The following is a 22964-nucleotide window of genomic DNA, read 5'->3' as shown; positions in this document are numbered from 1 at the left end:
AAGGTACAGGGATTGGACTGCTGAGGACTGGAGTCATTTTCTCTGATGAATCCGCTTTCCAATTTTTTGGTGCATCCGGAAAAAAGCTTGTCCGGAGAAGACAAGGTGAGCGCTACCATCAGTCCTGTGTCATGCCAACAGTAAAGCATCCTGAGACTATTCATGTGTGGGGTTGCTTCTCAGCCAAGGGAGTGGGCTCACTCACAATGTTGCCTAAGAACACAGCCATGAATAAAGAATAGTACCAACACATCCTCCGAGAGCAACTTCTCCCAACCATCCAGGAACAGTTTGGTAACGAACAATGCCTTTTCCAGCATGATGGAGTACCTTGCCATAAGGCAAAAGTGCTAACTGTCAGGACCCGGTTTCGAACCTGGGTCTCCGGAGTGAGAAACAGTCACTTAACCAACTGAGCCACGAATAGTCAGCAGAACCCAGAAGATGAGGCAGACACAGCAGTACTTAAGACGGTGTATTTAATAAAGAAAAAATCCTAAAATACAAAAAATGGCAAATCCAAAAGGTGGTAGGAAAAACACAAAAAGACCTCAAAAGAAACTCACCAAAAATAAACAAAAACAAAAAAACAGAATACCACAAGAACTTCACCCGGAATCGACAAGAGCACACAGAACACTAGGGCAGGGTGCTAACATACAAACACAGAGCACAGAACTGAGGAAACAAAGGGTTTAAATACAATCAGGGGAAACGAGACACAGGTGCAAATAATAATGGGGATCAAGGGAAAAACATAGGGACAAAAAGCACAATGGGGACATCTACTGACCAAAACCCGGAACAACCCTGGCCAAATCCTGACAGAATCCCCCCTAGGAACGGCTCCTGACGTTCCTACCAGCTCTCTCAGGGTGGAGGACCCTGAACTGACGAATGAGGTCAGGGTCCAGGATGTCTTTGGCAGGAACCCAGGAGCGCTCCTCAGGACCGTAGCCTTCCCAGTCCACCAGATACTGCCAGGACCGCTGCACCCGGCGGGAATCCAGTATCCGGTGGACGGTATAAGCCGGCTGGCCTCCAATGACACGAGGCGGAGGGGGAGGTCTGTCTGCCGGGACAAGGGGAGAAAAACAACAGGTTTTAACAATGACACATGAAATGTGGGATTAATCTTAAGGGATCTGGGTAAGTGTAGGCGATAAGAAACTGGGTTAACTCTCCTGGCAACCTTGAAGGGACCGATGTATTTTTGGGACAGCTTGCGAGACTCCACCCGTAGAGGTAAGTCTCTTGTGGAAAGCCAGACTCTCTGGCCGGGCGCAGGGTAGGCCCGGGACGGCGACGTCTGTTGGCTTGTTGTTGATACCTCTGTGAGGAACGCATCAGATTAAGACGGGTCTTCCTCCACATAAGCCGACAGCGTCTGACGAACCTCAAGGCTGAAGGCACTCTGACTTCTGCCTCCTGGTCCGGGAACAATGGAGGAGCATAGCCAAACTGACACTCGTGCGGGGACATACCAGTGGAGGAGGAGCGCAAGGTGTTGTGCGCGTATTCGGCCCAAACAATAAAGGATGACCATGTGGACGGGTTGTCACGAGTCATACATCGGAGGGTGGTTTCCAGCTCTTGATTCATCCTCTCTGTTTGGCCGTTGGACTCCGGATGGTACCCTGAAGATAGACTGGCAGAAGCCCCCATGAGTTGGCAGAAGGCCTTCCAAAACCTTGAGGCGAACTGGGGACCTCTGTCAGAAACCACATCTTGAGGAATGCCGAAGACTCGGAACACATGATTAATTACCAACTCAGCCGTTTCCTTGGCAGAAGGTAACTTAGTCAGAGGGACGAACCTGGCCGCCTTTGAAAACCTGTCGATTATGACTAGGATAGTAGTATTGCCATGGGATGGAGGAAGTCCAGTAATAAAGTCCAATGAGATATGGGACCAGGGTCTGTGGGGAACAGGTAAAGGGTGAAGGAGTCCTTGAGGGCGGAGGTGAGAAGATTTGCCCTGGCAGCACACGGGGCAGGCATTGACGAAAGTGGCAACGTCTTCTCTTATGGTAGGCCACCAGAACTTACGCTGGATGAACTCCAAGGTGCGACCTACGCCCGGATGACAGGTGAGGCGAGAGGAGTGCCCCCACAGAAGGACCTGAGTCCTCACTGCCTTGGGGACAAACAACCGATTGGCAGGGCCTCCTTTAGGGTCCGGTTCGCTAGCTTGAGCACGTCTCACGGTATCCTCAACTTGCCACGAGATCGGAGCCACAATCTTAGCAGCAGGAAGGACAGGCATGTCCGTGTCATCTCGAATGGCAGGAGCGTAGACTCGGGACAGGGCATCCGGTTTGAGATTCTTCGACCCGGGCCGATAGGTGAGGATAAACTGGAATCGATTGAAGAAAAGAGACCATCTAGCTTGTCTAGAGTTCAATCGCTTCGCCTGCTGGATATACTCCAGATTTTTGTGGTCCGTAAGCACTTGAAACGGGTGAGAAGCCCCCTCGAGCCAGTGTCTCCATTCCTTCAATGCCATCTTAACCGCTAGGAGTTCACGATCCCCCACATCGTAGTTCCTCTCAGTCGGGGTAAGCCGGTGTGAGAAGAAAGCACACGGATGAAGCTTCTTGTCTTCACCCCTCTGAGACAGGACAGCTCCAACACCAACCTCTGATGCGTCTACCTCCACCACAAATGGTTCATCCGTAGTCGGTAGTATCAGGATGGGAGCAGAGAGGGCGCGCTGCTTGAGTCCTTGGAAGGCCGTCTCAGCTTCTCTTCCCCACACAAACCTTGCATTGCCACCTTTGGTTAAAGCTGAGAGAGGAGCTGCCACCAAACTGAAGTTCTTGATGAACTTGCGGTAAAAGTTTGTGAAGCCCAGGAAACGCTGAACATCCTTAACGGATTTGGGGGTGGGCCAATCCGCTACCGCCCCTACCTTCCTAGGGTCCATTTGGACTCGACCGGGTTCCACTACAAATCCCAGGAATTGTACTCGGGATGAATGGAATTCACATTTTTCCGGCTTAACGTACAGATGGCTGTCCAGGAGGCGTTTGAGTACTTGTCTGACATGCTTAGTGTGTTCTTGAAGGGAGCTCGAAAAGATGAGGATGTCATCCAAGTAAACGAACACAAATATGTTAAGCATATCCCTAAGCACATCGTTTATGAGCGCTTGGAACACCGCTGGGGCGTTGGTCAGGCCGAAGGGCATCACCAAGTATTCATAGTGACCAGTAGGCGTGTTGAAAGCGGTCTTCCACTCGTCACCAGGTCTGATCCGCACAAGATGGTATGCGTTCCGCAGGTCAAGCTTAGTGAAAACAACTGCTTCCTGGAGCAGCTCGAAGGCTGTGGCCATAAGGGGTAGCGGGTAACGGTTACGGACGGTTATGTCATTGAGTCCCCGGTAGTCGATGCAAGGACGTAATCCACCATCTTTCTTGGCCACAAAGAAAAACCCTGCTCCCGCCGGGGAGGTTGATGGACGCATGAGGCCTGCTTCCAGAGAATCCTTGATGTAGGTATCCATAGCAGCTCGTTCGGGTGGAGATAGGGAAAAGATCCGACCCCTGGGGAGGCAAGAGCCCGGAAACAGGTCGATGGGGCAATCGTAAGATCTATGGGGTGGTAGCATGGTGGCCCTCTGTTTGCTAAACACCAGTTTGAGGTCATGGTAACACTCGGGAACTCGGGTCAGGTCGATGGATTCTAAAGACTCGGGAGTAGAACTCGGGGAATTCTGGAAAATACAAGTAGCTTGGCACGTAGGACCCCACTGCTTGATAGTGCCCACAGACCAGTCGATGTGAGGGTTATGGCTGTGAAGCCAGGGGTATCCAAGGACGAGAGGGAACTCGGAACAGGAGATCAAATGAAAGTTCATCAATTCCTGGTGTTGTGAAACTGAAAGTCTCAAGGAGGTAGTGACATGAGTGACAAGTCCAGATCCCAAAGGGCTTCCATCCAATGTAGTAACCCTCATGGGGTCACTTAGAGGTTCAGAGGGAACGCCATTCTCCTTCGCCCAGACACCATCCATGAAGTTACCTGCGGCTCCAGAGTCTACCAAGGCTTGAAGGTGAAGCTTGTGGTTGTCCCAGGAGAGGGTGACTGGAATGAGCAGACGGGAGTTGGACGGATGGGAGGAGGTTATGTTTCCCGTTACAGTTCCCCCGGTCTGTACGGGACAGAGCGTTTCCCTGGAGCCCGGGACACGTGGAACGGAAATGGCCCGGTTTGCCGCAATATAGACAGCGTCGCTCCCTCATCCGGCGGTCTCTCTCAGCCTGGGAGATGCGTCCAATCTGCATGGGTTCCGGTGGAGCCAGCGATGATAAAGGTGGGGACTCGGAGCTGGGACTGATAGGGGCTAGAGGTCTACGGTTGAGTTCTCTCTCTCTCAGACGCTGGTCAATGCGTGAAGCCAACTTGATCAGGGACTCGAGATTGTCCGGTGGTTCCCGAGTGGCCAGTTCATCTTGGATAGTGTCGGAAAGGCCTTTCAGAAAGCACACCGTGAGCGCCTCGTTGTTCCAGCCACTCGCTGCTGCCACCGTGCGGAACTGGATGGCATAGTCCGTCACGCTGCGCCAACCTTGATGGAGAGTCAGGAGCTGTTTGGCTGAGTCAGAACCACTGCTTGGGCCTTGAAACACTCGTTTGAATTCCTCAGCAAAGGCAGAGTAGCTGGCACAGCAGGAACTATGGGCATCCCACACAGCAGTAGCCCAGGCCAGGGCTTTTTCCGACAGCAGGGTAATGATATATGCGATCTTAGACCGGTCGGTGGGAAACGACGAAGGTTGCAGCTCAAAGGAGAGAGAACATTGAGTGAGAAAGCCTTTACAAGCACTTGGATCACCTGAGAACCGTTGGGGAGGTGGAAGACGAGGTTCAGCCAGGGGGTTAACTGCCATGGGTACGTGAACCTGAGGTACTGGGACGGGAACCGTTGCCGGGGTAAGTCGATCAGATATCTGCTTTATGGATGTCAGCATCTCCGACAGAAGATGAGAATGTCTAGCCATTAAGGCCTCTTGCTGAACCAGGGCGGCTTCGTGGCGTTGGACAGTCTCCTGGTGGTGGGACAGCGTGGCAAAAAGGTCCTGGGAACTGGCTGCCTCTGGGTTCATTTTTGGCTCTGTGTTTCTGTCAGGACCCGGTTTCGAACCTGGGTCTCCGGAGTGAGAAACAGTCACTTAACCAACTGAGCCACGAATAGTCAGCAGAACCCAGAAGATGAGGCAGACACAGCAGTACTTAAGACGGTGTATTTAATAAAGAAAAAATCCTAAAATACAAAAAATGGCAAATCCAAAAGGTGGTAGGAAAAACACAAAAAGACCTCAAAAGAAACTCACCAAAAATAAACAAAAACAAAAAAACAGAATACCACAAGAACTTCACCCGGAATCGACAAGAGCACACAGAACACTAGGGCAGGGTGCTAACATACAAACACAGAGCACAGAACTGAGGGAAACAAAGGGTTTAAATACAATCAGGGGAAACGAGACACAGGTGCAAATAATAATGGGGATCAAGGGAAAAACATAGGGACAAAAAGCACAATGGGGACATCTACTGACCAAAACCCGGAACAACCCTGGCCAAATCCTGACACTAACTAAGTGGCTCGGGGAACAAAACATTGATATTTTAGGTCCATGGCCAGGAAACTCCACTGACCTTAAACCCATTGAGAACTTGTGGTCAATCCTCAAGAGGCGGGTGGACAAACAAAAACCCACAAATCTACAAACTCCAAGCATTGATTATGGATGTGGCCCAGAAGTTAATTGACAGCATGCCAGGGGGGAGTGCAGAGGTCTTGAAAAATAAGGGTCAACACTGCAATTATTGATTCTTGGCATCAACTTCATGTAATTTTCAGTAAAATCCTTTGACACTTATGAAATGCTTGTAATTATACTTCAGTATTCCATAGTAACATCTGACAAAAATATCTAAAGACACTGAAGCAGCAAACTTTGTGGAAATTAATATTTGTGTCGTTCTCAAAACGTTTGGCCACGACTGTACACTGCTGCTAGTCTATCTATCCTGTTGTCTAGTCACTTTATCCCTAGCTATATGCACATATCTACCTCAATAATCTATATCTACCTCAATAACCTGTACATCGACTCGGTACTGGTACTCCCTATATTTGGTGCATTCCCTTGACTTTTCCCACATGTTGTTACGTTACAGCCTTATTCTAAAATGGTTTCAATTGTTTTTTCCCCTAATCAATCTACACACAATACCCAAAAATGACAAAGCAAAAACAGGTTTTTAGAAATGTTTGCAAATGAATATCACATTTACATAAATATTCAGACCCTTTACTGAGTACTTTGTTGAAGCACCTTTGGCAGCGATTACAGCCTCTTCTTGGGTATGATGCTACAAGCTTGGCACACCTGCATTCACGGGACAAACATACAAGCTAAACATGCTGTCTACCTCTGATCTTGGAGAAGGAGAGGTTGGACACTGTGTTTTACTGTCTGTACGGTATTCCAGTATTTTCCCCAAATTTCCCCCGTTTTCCAGAAATCCTGGTTGGACGATTATGGTTTTCCTGCTTATTCTGATATCTGAATTATTCCAACCAGGATTTCTGGAATTGTGCAACCCTATCTGTCTGGCTTCCTTCATTTCATCCCTTGCTGTATGTAGAGCCCACAGATCAGATACACCAGCCACAGCCAGCCACCTAGAACCCACAGATCACACACACACACACACTACACACACACACTACACACACATACACTCCAAGGCCACAAATCATCAGCCCCCAGGTTTTCATCTGTCAGTGGCTCTGTGGCGAGGAGAGGAGAGATGAAGGCAGTGAGACCAAACCAGAGAAGACAGACAGTAATTATATCCTTTAGTGTGCTGTTGTCTGGCCTCTGCTCTGACTGTGTTCTGTTGTACTGCTGCCATGTCTTCCCCTGTTCCCCCAGGGGGCTAGGGTGAAGTAGAGCCCCACGGGGGCGAAGGTGAGGGTGAAGTAGAGCCCCACGGGGCTAGGGTGAAGTAGAGCCCCACGGGGGCGAAGGTGAGGGTGAAGTAGAGCCCCACGGGGCTAGGGTGAAGTAGAGCCCCACGGGGGCGAAGGTGAGGGTGAAGTGGAGCGCCACGGGGCGAGGGTGAAGTAGAGCCCCATGGGGTTAGGGTGAAGTAGAGCCCCAGGGGGTGAGGGTGAAGTAGAGCCCCAGGGGCGAGGATGAAGTAGAGCCCCACGAGGCGAGGGTGAAGTAGAGCCCCAGGGGGCGAGGGTGAAGTAGATCCCCAGGGGGGAGGGTGAAGTAGAGCCCCGGGGGGCGAGGGTGAAGTAGAGCCCCATGGGGCGAGGGTGAAGTAGAGCCCCTGGGGGCAAAGGTGGGGGTGAAGTAGAGCCCCAGGGAGCAAAGGTGAGGTTGAAGTAGAGCCCCAGGGGGCAAAGGTGAGGGTGAAGTAGAGCCCCAGGGGGCAAGGGTGAAGTAGAGCCCCGGGGGGCGAAGGTGAGGGTGAAGTAGAGCCTCAGGGGGTGAAGGTGAGGTTGAAGTAGAGCCCCAGGGGGGCGAAGGTGAAGTAGAGCCCGGTGAAGTAGACCCCCACGGGGCCAGGGTGAAGTAGAGCCCCAGGGGCCAAAGGTGGGGGTGAAGTAGAGCCCCAGGGGGCAAAGGTGGGGGTGAAGTAGAGCCCCTCTGCTCTGACTGTGTTCTGTTGTACTGCTGCCATGTCTTTCCCCACACTAACAATATATCTGGCCCACTACTTTGGTGCACTATATAGGTACTAGGGTGCCCTTTGGGACACATCCTGGACCTAGTGTTGCAGAGAGAATGGGAAGGGGCGAGGGTGAAGTAGAGCCCCAGGGGGGCAAAGGTGAGGTTGAAGTAGAACCCCAGGGGGCAAAGGTGAGGGTGAAGTAGAGCCCCAGGGGGCGAGGGTGAAGTAGAGCCCCGGGGGGCGAAGGTGAGGGTGAAGTAGAGCCCCAGGGGGTGAAGGTGAGGTTGAAGTAGAGCCCCAGGGGGCGAAGGTGAAGTAGAGCCCCACGGGGCTAGGGTGAAGTAGACCCCCACAGGGCCAGGGTGAAGTAGAACCCCATGGGGTTAGGGTGAGGGTGAAGTAGATTCCCAGGGGGCGAAGGTGAAGTAGAGCCCCACGGGGCTAGTGTGAAGTAGAACCCCACGGTGCTAGGGTGAAGTAGAGCCCCAGCGGGCGAAGGTGAGGGTGAAGTAGAGCCCCAGGTGGCTAGGGGGAAGTAGAGCCCCACGGGGCTAGGGTGAAGTAGAACTGCATGGGGCTAGGGTGAAGTAGAGCCCCACGGGGCAAGGGTGAGGTAGAGCCCCACGGTGCTAGGGTGAAGTAGAGCCCCTCGGGGCTAGGGTGAAGTAGAGCCCCAGGGGGCGAAGGTGAGGGTGAAGTAGAGCCCCACGGGGCGAAGGTGAGGGTGTAGTAGAGCCCCAGGGGGCGAAGGTGAAGTAGAGGGAGCTTGTTTGTTTGTAAACGTTTTAATTATGTTGATACAGTTCAACTCTTGGTCTTATGGATGAGAATGGATGTTGTATGAAGGTTAGGGCTGGGTTATATTCATTAGGGAACGCCCACATCAAAATGTTTTGCAATCAGAAATGAAAATAAGTCCCTGTTGTGGTGAATAATGCCCTGCTGTGGTGATTGGGCTGTGAGCTGCTCCCTCCCTGATAGTGGACCCTGCAGTGGCCTGATAGTGGACCCAGCAGTGGCCTGATAGTGGACCCAGCAGTGGCCTGATAGTGGACCCAGCAGTGGCCTGATAGTGGACCCAGCAGTGGCCTGATAGTGGACCCAGCAGTGGCCTGATAGTGGACCCAGCAGTGGCCTGATAGTGGACCCAGCAGTGGCCTGATAGTGGACCCAGCAGTGGCCTGATAGTGGACCCAGTAGTGGCCTGATAGTGGACCCTGCAGTGGCCTGATAGTGGACCCAGCAGTGGCCTGATAGTGGACCCAGCAGTGGCCTGATAGTGGACCCTGCAGTGGCCTGATAGTGGACCCAGCAGGGGCCTGATAGTGGACCCAGCAGTGGCCTGATAGTGGACCCAGCAGTGGCCTGATAGTGGACCCAGCAGGGGCCTGATAGTGGACCCAGCAGTGGCCTGATAGTGGACCCAGCAGTGGCCTGATAGTGGACCCAGCAGTGGCCTGATAGTGGACCCAGCAGTGGCCTGATAGTGGACCCAGTAGTGGCCTGATAGTGGACCCTGCAGTGGCCTGATAGTGGACCCAGCAGTGGCCTGATAGTGGACCCAGCAGTGGCCTGATAGTGGACCCAGCAGTGGCCTGATAGTGGACCCAGCAGTGGCCTGATAGTGGACCCAGCAGTGGCCTGATAGTGGACCTAGCAGTGGCCTGATAGTGGACCCAGCAGTGGCCTGATAGTGGACCCAGTAGTGGCCTGATAGTGGACCTAGCAGTGGCCTGATAGTGGACCCAGCAGGGGCCTGATAGTGGACCCAGCAGTGGCCTGATAGTGGACCCAGCAGTGGCCTGATAGTGGACCCAGCAGTGGCCTGATAGTGGACCCAGCAGTGGCCTGATAGTGGACCCAGCAGTGGCCTGATAGTGGACCCAGCAGTGGCCTGATAGTGGACCCAGCAGTGGCCTGATAGTGGACCTAGCAGTGGCCTGATAGTGGACCCAGCAGTGGCCTGATAGTGGACCCTGCAGTGGCCTGATAGTGGACCCAGCAGTGGCCTGATAGTGGACCCAGCAGTGGCCTGATAGTGGACCTAGCAGTGGCCTGATAGTGGACCCAGCAGTGGCCTGATAGTGGACCTAGCAGTGGCCTGATAGTGGACCCAGCAGTGGCCTGATAGTGGACCCAGCAGTGGCCTGATAGTGGACCTAGCAGTGGCCTGATAGTGGACCCAGCAGTGGCCTGATAGTGGACCCAGCAGTGGCCTGATAGTGGACCCTGCAGTGGCCTGATAGTGGACCCAGCAGTGGCCTGATAGTGGACCCTGCAGTGGCCTGATAGTGGACCCAGCAGTGGCCTGATAGTGGACCCTGCAGTGGCCTGATAGTGGACCCAGCAGTGGCCTGATAGTGGACCCAGCAGTGGCCTGATAGTGGACCCAGCAGGGGCCTGATAGTGGACCTAGCAGTGGCCTGATAGTGGACCCAGCAGTGGCCTGATAGTGGACCCAGTAGTGGCCTGATAGTGGACCCAGCAGTGGCCTGATAGTGGACCCAGCAGGGGCCTGATAGTGGACCTAGCAGTGGCCTGATAGTGGACCTAGCAGTGGCCTGATAGTGGACCCAGCAGGGGCCTGATAGTGGACCCAGCAGTGTGTTTAATTTAGTGAACATTGCTCCAGACCTCTAATGGGATCTAGGGGTCGGTCGTAAATGTCACCCGATTCCCTATGGCCCCTGATTGCTACGACCATTTGACGAGTCATCATACATGCAAAAGGACAACTTGGGTGGAAGGTGGAATCCTATTACACCAGCTCTGATGTTCGTCGTACGTGACAGGTCTTTGCAGACGCATAACGGAAACCCAACCGGGAGTTGCCCAGCGATGCAGAACTCCCAAACGAGGAATATAACACTGTGCCTTGCGTGAAAGTCCCTGTTTTCCGGATGACTGTCTGATCTCGCTTTCCGTGGTGGATGTGAGCAAAACATTTAAACAGGTTAACAATCCCAAGCTAAAGACAGAACACCAGGGTGTGTTCTTAAAGCTTGCACAGATAGGGCTGTGGCAGTCATGACATTTTGTCAGACGGTGATTGTTAAGCAAATAACTGCCGGTCTCACGGTAATTGGCCGTTAATTAACATAAACACATTTAGCATGTCCTGGCTTCCACATATAGCCTACAAGCCACTAATGCAGACCTTTGGAACATCTACATTTAAAAAAGTCTAATAAATCCATGTTATATAGCCTCCACCTTCACAATAAATCCATGTAATATAGTCTACACCTTCACAATAAATCCATGTAATATAGCCTCCACCTTCACAATAAATCCATGTAATATAGCCTCCACCTTCACAATAAATCCATTTAATATAGCCTCCACCTTCACAATAAATCCATGTAATATAGCCTCCACCTTCACATTAAATCCATGTAATATAGCCTCCACCTTCACAATAAATCCATGTAATATAGCCTCCACCTTCACAATAAATCCATGTAATATAGCCTCCACCTTCACATTAAATCCATGTAATATATACCTCCACCTTCACAATAAATCCATGTAATATAGCCTCCACCTTCACAATAAATCCATGTAATATAGCCTCCACCTTCACAATAAATCCATGTAATATAGCCTCCACCTTCACAATAAATACATTATTTATTTTAGATGGGTCTAAAGAAACATGATAAGAAGAAAATGTATTTATCTATTTCTAAATGTAGTCTGTTTCAGAAGAACAGAATAACATCCTCTGAGTTGTCCTTATGTTAGGTCCTGATCTGGCTATGCCAAATGGCTGTGGGCTACACTAGTTCATTTAGCAGACAAGATTTTTTTAGAATTCCTAGGTATTATTTTATATTTTATAGTATGAAGAATAAAATTGAACAAAGCTGAATAAAATAGAAAGGATATTTTCTCCAAACCATTTGAGGGAGTGTGAACATGTCTATTCTGTGTTGAGCGGAATATAACTGTATATAGCTCCACATTGATCTGGTACTTCCTGTATATAGCTCCACATTGATCTGGTACTTCCTGTATATAGCTTCACATTGATCTGGTACTTCCTGTATATAGCTCCACATTGATCTGATACTGGTACTCCCTCTATATAGCTCCACATTGATCTGGTACTCCCTGTATATAGCTCCACATTGATCTGGTACTTCCTGTATATAGCTCCACATTGATCTGGTACTTCCTGTATATAGCTCCACATTGATCTGGTACTCCCTGTATATAGCTCCACATTGATCTGGTACTGGTACTCCCTGTATATAGCTCCACATTGATCTGGTACTCCCTGTATATAGCTCCACATTGATCTGGTACTCCCTGTATTTAGCAGCACATTGATCTGGTACTTCCTGTATATAGCTCCACATTGATCTGGTACTGGTACTCCCTGTATATAGCAGCACATTGATCTGGTACTTCCTGTATATAGCTCCACATTGATCTGGTAATGGTACTCCCTGTATATAGCAGCACATTGATCTGGTACTTCCTGTATATAGCTCCACATTGATCTGGTACTTCCTGTATATAGCTCCACATTGATCTGGTACTTCCTGTATATAGCTCCACATTGATCTGGTAATGGTACTCCCTGTATATAGCTCCACATTGATCTGGTACTTCCTGTATATAGCTCCACATTGATCTGGTACTTCCTGTATATAGCTCCACATTGATCTGGTACTTCCTGTATATAGCTCCACATTGATCTGGTACTTCCTGTATATAGCTCCACATTGATCTGGTACTCCCTGTATATACTGTAGCTCCACATTGATCTGGTACTTCCTGTATATAGCTCCACATTGATCTGGTACTTCCTGTATATAACTCCACATTGATCTGGTACTTCCTGTATATAGCAGCACATTGATCTGGTAATTCCTGTATATAGCTCCACATTGATCTGGTACTTCCTGTATATAGCTCCACATTGATCTGGTACTTCCTGTATATAGCTCCACATTGATCTGGTACTTCCTGTATATAGCTCCACATCGATCTGGTACTCCCTGTATATAGCTCCACATTGATCTGGTACTTCCTGTATATAGCAGCACATTGATCTGGTACTTCCTGTATATAGCAGCACATTGATCTGGTACTTCCTGTATATAGCTCCACATTGATCTGGTACTTCCTGTATATAGCAGCACATTGATCTGGTACTTCCTGTATATAGCTCCACATTGATCTGGTACTTCCTGTATATAGCAGCACATTGATCTGGTACATCCTGTATATGCCTCCACATTGATCTGGTACTTCCTGTATATAGCTCCACATTGATCTGGTACTTCCTGTATATAGCAGCACATTGTTCTGGTACTTCCTGTATATAGCTCCACATTGATCTGGTACTTCCTGTATATAGCTCCACATTGATCTGGTACTTCCTGTATATAGCAGCACATTGATTTGGTACTTCCTGTATATAGCTCCACATTGATCTGGTACTTCCTGTATAGAGCTCCATTCTTGTGTATTCTATTTTACTCCTAGTGTTACTATTTTATTCGTATTATTATTTGTATTCTGCATCGTTGGGAAGGGCTCGTAATCAAGCATTTCACGGTAAAGTCTACACCAGTTGTATTCAGCGCATGTGACAAATATAATATAATGTCATTTGATTTGGTTAAAAGTAGTGCACTTTGTAGGGAATGGGATGCCATTTGTTAATCAAACCTTGTCACTTTGAATCAGTAACCTAACTCTAACAGCTGCTCTACGGAGTAGCTTGATGTTCTATATTCTCTTTAGTGGTACAGTAACTGCTCTACGGAGCAGCTTGATGTTCTATATTCTCTTTAGTGGTACAGTAACTGCTCTACGGAGCAGCTTGATGTTCTATATTCTCTGAGTGGTACAGTAACTGCTCTACAGAGCAGCTTGATGTTCTATATTCTCTGAGTGGTACAGTAACTGCTCTACAGAGGAGCTTGTTGTTCTATATTCTCTGAGTGGTACAGTAACTGCTCTACAGATGAGCGTGTTGTTCTATATTCTCTGAGTGGTACAGTAACTGCTCTACAGATGAGCGTGTTGTTCTATATTCTCTGAGTGGTACAGTAACTGCTCTACAGAGGAGCTTGTTGTTCCACCATGTTTATGGTGGTCACTCAGAGAGATACTCAGACATGTTTATGTGCCAATTATCCTGAAATGTACTATTTTGTATATATAATGAATGTCTGTCCAATCTATTTGTTGATCTAACAGCCCATATCTCTCTCTTTCTCTCTATCTCTTTCTCTCTCTCTAGACTTTAGATGGCCAGAACATCTATAACGCGTGCTGCACTCTGCGTGTGGAGTTCTCCAAGCTGACCAGCCTGAATGTGAAGTACAACAACGACAAGAGCCGAGACTTCACCCGCCTGGACCTTCCCTCTGGAGACGGACAGCCCACCATGGACCCTGCCTTGACTGGCGCCTTCGGTGAGACCAACGACGCTCATTACTTAGATCAGGAACACTTAGCATTTCAACACTTAGCATTTCAACACTTAGCATTTCAACACTTAGCATTTCCGATAGGAAAATACATCACAGTTTGCCACAATTCATGCGGTCACAGAAACCAATATGGCAAAGATGCAACAAAGAGCCTTCTATCGACCTCTATGGTCTGTCCCCTCCACATCCTGTCTGTCCCCTCCACTTTCTGTCTGCCACCCCACACTACCTGTCTGTCCCCTCCACTACCTGTCTGTCCCCTCCACTTCCTGTCTGTCCCCTCCACATCCTGTCTGTCCCCTCCCCATCCTGTCTGTCCGCTCCACATCATGTCTGTCCCCTCCACTTTCTGTTTGTCCCCTCCACTTCCTGTCTGTTCCCTCCACATCCTGTCTGTCCCCTCCACATCCTGTCTGTTCCCTCCACTTCCTGTCTGTCCCCTCCACTTACTGTTTGTCCCCTCCACTTCCTGTCTGTCCCCTCCACTTCCTGTCTGTCCCCTCCACTTCCTGTCTGTCCCCTCCACATCCTGTCTGTCCCCACCACATCCTGTCTGTCCCCTCCACATCCTGTCTGTCCCCTCCACATCCTGTCTGTTCCCTCCACTTCCTGTCTGTCCCCTCCACATCCTGTCTGTCCCCTCCACTTCCTGTCTGTCCCCTCCACTTCCTGTCTGTCCCTCCACATCCTGTCTGTCCCCACCACATCCTGTCTGTCCCCTCCACATCTTGTCTGTCCCCTCCACATCCTGTCTGTTCCCTCCACTTCCTGTCTGTCCCCTCCACATCCTGTCTGTCCCCTCCACTTCCTGCCTGTTTCTCACCTCTGGCTCATTCACAACCCACCCAATAAGTGGTCATCAACATACAAACCGCTCTAATCTGAACGTTACTTGTGCCACTGTGATGTCAGTGAATGAATGATGGTGTTTGAAAACACAGGTTGTGTTTTTTTTAAATCAATTTTGTGTTGACTAATTCGGATAAGCTTGTCCCTTAGGTAATGTAGTGGGGTAAAAATGTATCATATATTATATTATATATACCTCACATGCAACCTGCCTATTAAAATGTTTATCTGACTTCATTTAACATTATTGTAAAACCAATAATAGCCTAGTGGTTAGAGTGTAGAGGCGGCAGGTAGTCTAGTGGTTAGAGTGTAGAGGTGGCAGGTAGCCTAGTGGTTAGAGTGTAGAGGCGGCAAGTAGTCTAGTGGTTAGAGTGTAGAGGCGGCAAGTAGCCTAGTGGTTAGAGTGTAGAGGCGGCAGGTAGCCTGGGGTTAGAGTGTAGAGGTGGCAGGTAGTCTAGTGGTTAGAGTGTAGAGGCGGCAGGTAGCCTAGTGGTTAGAGTGTAGAGGAGGCAGGTATCCTAGTGGTTAGAGTGTAAAGGTGGCAGGTAGCCTAGTGGTTAGAGTGTAGAGGAGGCAGTGTAGCCTAGTGGTTAGAGTGTAGAGGTGGCGGGTAGCCTAGTGGTTAGAGTGTAGAGGTGGCAGGTAGTCTAGTGGTTGGAGTGTAGAGGTGGCAGGTAGTCTAGTGGTTAGAGTGTAGAGGAGGCAGGTAACCTAGAGGTTAGAGTGTAGAGGCGACAGGTAGCCTAGAGGTTAGAGTGTAGAGGAGGCAGGTAGCCTAGAGGTTAGAGTGTAGAGGCGGCAGGTAGCCTAGAGGTTAGAGTGTAGAGGCGGCAGGTAGCCTAGTGGTTAGAGTGTAGAGGTGGCAGGTAGCCTAGAGGTTAGAGGGTTGGGCCAGTAACTGAAAGTTGCTAGATTGAATCCCCCGAGCCGACAAGGGAAATCTCTGTCGTTCTGCCCCTGAACAAGGCAGTTAACCCACTGTTTCTAGGACGTCATTGAAAATAGGAATTTGTTTTTAACTGACTTGCATGGTTAATAAAATAAAAGGCTTGATACAACATTTTGATCAGAAATGAATCAGTCTAAAACTTTGCACAAACTCTGCTGCCATCTAGCGACTAAATTGCCCCACTGTACATACTTGGAAGCGGTGGGTGGTGTGCGCGTGCCTCATGAGTCGGACTCGAAGTCCACTCTGTATTTCTGTGCTAATAATGTAACAGCTATTGCCTAGGAGCTAGAAGCACGGCTGCCCTATCTGTCTGCGCCATCTTGGTGTTTTCCGTTCTCATACTCGTTTTGTCAGACTACTTGTAAACTACCCGTAAACATCTCTAGCAGTAGTCAATCTGCTTATGCTGAAAAACCTTAGTTAGTGCATAACGTCAAATTAACTTTTGAATTTTCGGTCTTTTTTGACTCCAGACAAAAGCTAATATTTAATTTAAAAACTTTTTTGTTGTTGTGAATATGCGTTTGGTTAAAACTGCACTAAATAGCAAATAGAGCACAGGTTGAACCCTTATCACACCTAGCTCTCTGCTGTCACGAAACTGGTTGGTTCTGTAGTGTAACAAGAGAAGAGCCTGCGTCCCAAATTGCACCGTATGCCCAATATAGTGCACTATTTAGGGAATAGGGTCCCATTTGGGAGGAAGGAATGCTTGTAGGGATTGAGCTTGCAAACATTCCTCTTCTTTAATGAACTGTAAACCTTCCAACATTTAATTTCCTGTATTGGCACCCCCAACAAGAACCCCCCCACAATGAGGAAATTGAAAAGCAGTGTCCCCTTTTGGGATTGCTTTGTGAGCAACGTGTATCATATGGAATAGTCTACTGTTTGTAGGGGCCTTGAATTAAAAAATTGGACAAGGATCCAATTCACACACTTAACAAGACAACATCCCTGGTCGTCCCTACTGCCTCTGATCTGGAGGACTCACTAAACAGAGAACATCCCTGGTCATCCCTACTGCCTCTGATCTGGAGGACTCACTAAACAGAGAACATCCCTGGTCATCCCTACTGCCTCTGATCTGGAGGACTCACTAAACAGAGAACATCCCTGGTCATCCATACTGTCTCTGATCTGGAGGACTCACTAAACAAAGTACATCCCTGGTCATCCCTACTGCCTCTGATCTGGAGGACTCACTAAACAGAGAACATCCATACTGCCTCTGATCTGGAGGACTCACTAAACACACATGCGTAATTTGTAAATTATGTCGTGTTGGAGTCTGTCCCTGGCTATCTGTAAATTGGTGCCATCTGGTTTGCTTAATATAAGGAATTTGAAATTATTTATATTTTCGACTTTTACTTTTGATACTTCAGTATATTTAAAACCCAATACTTATAGACTTTTACTCAAGTGGTATTTTACTGGGTGACTTTTCCCTTTTGATTGAGTTATTTTCTATTAAGGTATCTTTACTTTTACTACAGTATGACAATTGGATACTTTTCCCACCAATGCTGCTTTGTCTGGCCTTTGGGATCTTGGGAAAGTTAAGCACTTTGTGACAACTGCTGAGGTAAAACAGGGCTTTATATTTTATACATTTGATTTATTGTGTTTCCAGGTGCTCCGGGTATCATCTCTTCGCCTTACGCTGGGGCAGCAGGTTTTGGCCCTGCTATCGGGTTCCCCCAAGCAGGTAGGTACCGCCACACTATCACCCTCCTCCAGCCCCATACCCCCTGTATAGATAGGTATCACCCTCCTCCAGCCCCATACCCACTATATAGGTAGGTACTACCCTCCTCCTGCCCCATACCCCTATATAGGTAGGTACTACCCTCCTCCTGCCCCATACCCCCTATATAGGTAGGTACCACCCTCCTCCTGCCCCATACCCCTATATAGGTAGGTATCACCCTCCTCCAGCCCCATACCCCCTATATAGGTAGGTACTACCCTCCTCCTGCCCCATACCCCTATATAGGTAGGTACTACCCTCCTCCTGCCCCATACCCCCTATATAGGTAGGTACCACCCTCCTCCTGCCCCATACCCCTATATAGGTAGGTATCACCCTCCTCCTGCCCCATACCCCCTATATAGGTAGGTATCACCCTCCTCCAGCCCCATACCCCCTATATAGGTAGGTACACCCTCCTCCTGCCCCATACCCCCTATATAGGTAGGTATCACCCCACTATCACCCTCCTCCTGCCTCATACCCCCTATATAGGTAGGTACACCCTCCTCCTGCCCCATACCCCCTATATAGGTAGGTATCACCCTCCTCCTGCCCCATACCCCCTATATAGGTAGGTATCACCCTCCTCCAGCCCCATACCCCCTATATAGGTAGGTATCACCCTCCTCCTGCCCCATACCCCCTATAGGTAGGTATCACCCTCCTCCTGCCCCATACCCCCCATATAGGTAGGTATCACCCTCCTCCTGCCCCATACCCCCTATATAGGTAGGTATCACCCTCCTCCAGCCCCATACCCCCTATATAGGTAGGTATCACCCTCCTCCTGCCCCATACCCCCTATAGGTAGGTATCACCCTCCTCCAGCCCCATACCCCTATATAGGTAGGTATCACCCTCCTCCTGCCCCATACCCCCTATATAGGTAGGTATACCCTCCTCCAGCCCCATACCCCTATATAGGTAGGTATCACCCTCCTCCTGCCCCATACCCCTATATAGGTAGGTATCACCCTCCTCCTGCCCCATACCCCCTATATAGGTAGGTATCACCCTCCTCCTGCCCCATACCCCCTATATAGGTAGGTATCACCCTCCTCCAGCCCCATACCCCCTATATAGGTAGGTACCACCCTCCTCCAGCCCCATACCCCCTATATAGGTAGGTACACCCTCCTCCTGCCCCATACCCTCTATATAGGTAGGTATCACCCTCCTCCAGCCCCATACCCCCTATATAGGTAGGTACCACCCCACTATCACCCTCCTCCTGCCCCATACCCTCTATATAGGTAGGTATCACCCTCCTCCTGCCCCATACCCCCTATATAGATAGGTACACCTACTTCCTGCCCCATACCCCCTATATAGGTAGGTATCACCCTCCTCCTGCCCCATACCCCCTATATAGGTAGGTATCACCCTCCTCCTGCCCCATACCCCCTATATAGGTAGGTACACCCTCCTCCTGCCCCATACCCCCTATATAGGTAGGTATCACCCTCCTCCTGCCCCATACCCCCTATATAGGTAGGTATCACCCTCCTCCTGCCCCATACCCCCTATATAGGTAGGTATCACCCTCCTCCTGCCCCATACCCCCTATATAGGTAGGTACCACCACACTATCACCCTCCTCCTGCCCCATACCCCTATATAGGTAGGTACCACCCCACTATCACCCTCCTCCTGCCCCATACCCTCTATATAGGTAGGTACACCCTCCTCCTGCCCCATACCCCCTATATAGGTAGGTATCACCCTCCTCCTGCCCCATACCCCCTATATAGGTAGGTATCACCCTCCTCCTGCCCCATACCCCCTATATAGGTAGGTATCACCCTCCTCCTGCCCCATACCCCCTATATAGGTAGGTATCACCCTCCTCCTGCCCCATACCCCCTATATAGGTAGGTATCACCCTCCTCCAGCCCCATACCCCCTATATAGGTAGGTACCACCCTCCTCCAGCCCCATACCCCCTATATAGGTAGGTACCACCCCACTATCACCCTCCTCCAGCCCCATACCCCCTATATAGGTAGGTATCACCCTCCTCCAGCCCCATACCCCCTATATAGGTAGGTACCACCCCACTATCACCCTCCTCCAGCCCCATACCCCCTATATAGGTAGATATCACCCTCCTCCAGCCCCATACCCCCTATATAGGTAGGTACCACCCTCCTCCAGCCCCATACCCCCTATATAGGTAGGTATCACCCTCCTCCAGCCCCATACTCCCTATATAGGTAGGTATCACCCTCCTCCTGCCCCATACCCCCTATATAGGTAGGTACCACCCTCCTCCAGCCCCATACCCCCTATATAGGTAGGTATCACCCTCCTCCAGCCCCATACCCCCTATATAGGTAGGTACCACCCTCCTCCAGCCCCATACCCCCTATATAGGTAGGTACCACCCCACTATCACCCTCCTCCAGCCCCATACCCCCTATATAGGTAGGTACCACCCCACTATCACCCTCCTCCAGCCCCATACCCCCTATATAGGTAGGTATCACCCTCCTCCAGCCCCATACCCCCTATATAGGTAGGTATCACCCTCCTCCTGCCCCATACCCCCTATATAGGTAGGTATCACCCTCCTCCAGCCCCATACCCCCTATATAGGTAGGTACCACCCTCCTCCAGCCCCATACCCCCTATATAGGTAGGTATCACCCTCCTCCTGCCCCATACCCCCTATATAGGTAGGTATCACCCTCCTCCTGCCCCATACCCCCTATATAGGTAGGTATCACCCTCCTCCAGCCCCATACCCCCTATATAGGTAGGTATCACCCTCCTCCTGCCCCATACCCCCTATATAGGTAGGTATCACCCTCCTCCAGCCCCATACCCCCTATATAGGTAGGTATCACCCTCCCAGCCCCATACCCCCTATATAGGTAGGTACCACCCTCCTCCTGCCCCATACCCCCTATATAGGTAGGTATCACCCTCCTCCAGCCCCATACCCCCTATATAGGTAGGTATCACCCTCCTCCAGCCCCATACCCCCTATATAGGTAGGTATCACCCTCCTCCTGCCCCATACCCCCTATATAGGTAGGTATCACCCTCCTCCTGCCCCATACCCCCTATATAGGTAGGTATCACCCTCCTCCTGCCCCATACCCCCTATATAGGTAGGTATCACCCTCCTCCTGCCCCATACCCCCTATATAGGTAGGTATCACCCTCCTCCAGCCCCATACCCCCTATATAGGTAGGTACCACCCTCCTCCAGCCCCATACTCCCTATATAGGTAGGTACCACCCTCCTCCAGCCCCATACTCCCTATATAGGTAGGTATCACCCTCCTCCTGCCCCATACCCCTATATAGGTAGGTATCACCCTCCTCCAGCCCCATACCCCCTATATAGGTAGGTACCACCCTCCTCCTGCCCCATACCCCCTATATAGGTAGGTACTACCATAGACAATACAATCACTAGAACATTGTTAGCCCCTCAGACCACCGCAGCCCCATTGACTTGACTGGGGAATCATGTTCTAGTGTTTCTATTTTTATAAGTACATAATCTCAACCATCATCATCATCATCATCATCTTCCACTCTCCGACTGCGTCCCAAATGTACTATATAGTGAATAGGGTGCCATTTGGGACACCCCCCTCACCTCACCTCCCCTCACCTCACCTCCCCTCTCCTACCGTCTCTCCTCCCTTCCCCCCTCACCTCTCCTCACCTCTCCTCACCTCTCCTACCGTCTCCCCTCCCCCCTCACCTCTCCTCACCTCTCCTACCGTCTCTCCTCCCCCTCACCTCTCCTCACCTCTCCTACGTCTCTCCTCCCCCCTCCCCTCTCCTACCGTCTCTCCTCCCCCTCTCCCATCCCCTCCCCCTCTCCTACTGTCTCTCCTCCCTCCTCATACTGACCCTGGGCCCTCCCCTCCCCACTCCTAACGTCTCTCCTCCCCTCCCCCTCCCCTCTCCTACTGTCTCTCCTCCCCTCCCCTCTCCTACCATTTCTCCTCCCCCTGCCTCCTCACCTCCCCTCACCTCCCCTCTCCTACCGTCTCTCCTCCCTCCTCATACTGACCCTGGGCCCTCCTCCCTCACCTCCCCTCTCCTACCGTCTCTTCTCCCCCTCCCCTTCCCTACTGTCTCTCCTCCCTTCTCATACTTACCCTGGGCCCTCCCCCATCGCCTCCCCTCACCTACCGTCTCTTCTCCCCCTCCCCTTCCCTACTGTCTCTCCTCCCTCCTCATACTGACCCTGGGCCCTCCTCCCTCACCTCCCCTCTCCTACCGTCTCTCCTCCCTCATCATACTGACCCTGGGCCCTCCTCCCTCACCTCCCCTCTCCTACCGTCTCTTCTCCCCCTCCCCTTCCCTACTGTCTCTCCTCCCTTCTCATACTTACCCTGGGCCCTCCCCCATCGCCTCCCCTCACCTACCGTCTCTTCTCCCCCTCCCCTTCCCTACTGTCTCTCCTCCCTTCTCATACTTACCCTGGGCCCTCCTCCCTCACCTCCCCTCTCCTACCGTCTCTTCTCCCCCTCCCCTTCCCTACTGTCTCTCCTCCCTTCTCATACTGACCCTGGGCCCTCCTCCCTCACCTCCCCTCTCCTACCGTCTCTTCTCCCCCTCCCCTTCCCTACTGTCTCTCCTCCCTCCTCATACTGACCCTGGGCCCTCCTCCCTCACCTCCCCTCTCCTACCGTCTCTTCTCCCCCTCCCCTTCCCTACTGTCTCTCCTCCCTTCTCATACTGACCCTGGGCCCTCCTCCCTCACCTCCCCTCTCCTACCGTCTCTTCTCCCCTCCCCTTCCCTACTGTCTCTCCTCCCTTCTCATACTTACCCTGGGCCCTCCTCCCTCACCTCCCCTCTCCTACCGTCTCTTCTCCCCTCCCCTTCCCTACTGTCTCTCCTCCCTTCTCATACTGACCCTGGGCCCTCCTCCCTCACCTCCCCTCTCCTACCGTCTCTTCTCCCCTCCCCTTCCCTACTGTCTCTCCTCCCTTCTCATACTTACCCTGGGCCCTCCTCCCTCACCTCCCCTCTCCTACCGTCTCTTCTCCCCCTCCCCTTCCCTACTGTCTCTCCTCCTTCTCATACTTACCCTGGGCCCTCCTCCCTCACCTCCCCTCTCCTACCGTCTCTTCTCCCCCTCCCCTTCCCTACTGTCTCTCCTCCCTCCTCATACTGACCCTGGGCCCTCCTCCCTCACCTCCCTCTCCTACCGTCTCTTCTCCCCCTCCCCTTCCCTACTGTCTCTCCTCCCTTCTCATACTGAACCTAGGCCCTCCTCCCT

At 50.8% G+C, this 22964-nt stretch overlaps 1 protein-coding gene across 3 annotated transcripts in view; it reads left to right on the top strand.

Annotated features, from left to right (window-relative positions):
• Positions 1 to 14017: 14017 nt before the first annotated feature.
• LOC135532604 (polypyrimidine tract-binding protein 3-like) overlaps positions 14018 to 22964 on the top strand; it is a 31652-nt gene continuing 22705 nt past the window's right edge. For all 3 annotated transcript variants that reach the window (XM_064960078.1, XM_064960080.1, XM_064960077.1), the window contains exons 1-2: positions 14018 to 14137; positions 17596 to 17670. In XM_064960078.1, the coding sequence (XP_064816150.1) occupies positions 14110 to 14137; positions 17596 to 17670 (103 nt within the window). In that variant the 5' untranslated portion in view covers positions 14018 to 14109. The remainder of the gene's footprint in view (positions 14138 to 17595; positions 17671 to 22964) is intronic.

The sequence above is a fragment of the Oncorhynchus masou genome, unplaced genomic scaffold (genome assembly GCF_036934945.1).
Source record: "Oncorhynchus masou masou isolate Uvic2021 unplaced genomic scaffold, UVic_Omas_1.1 unplaced_scaffold_1937, whole genome shotgun sequence".
Classification (NCBI taxonomy): Eukaryota; Metazoa; Chordata; class Actinopteri; order Salmoniformes; family Salmonidae; genus Oncorhynchus; species Oncorhynchus masou.
The sequence above is the reverse complement of the archived record's forward strand: the minus strand, read 5'-3'. Positions and strand labels throughout refer to the sequence as shown.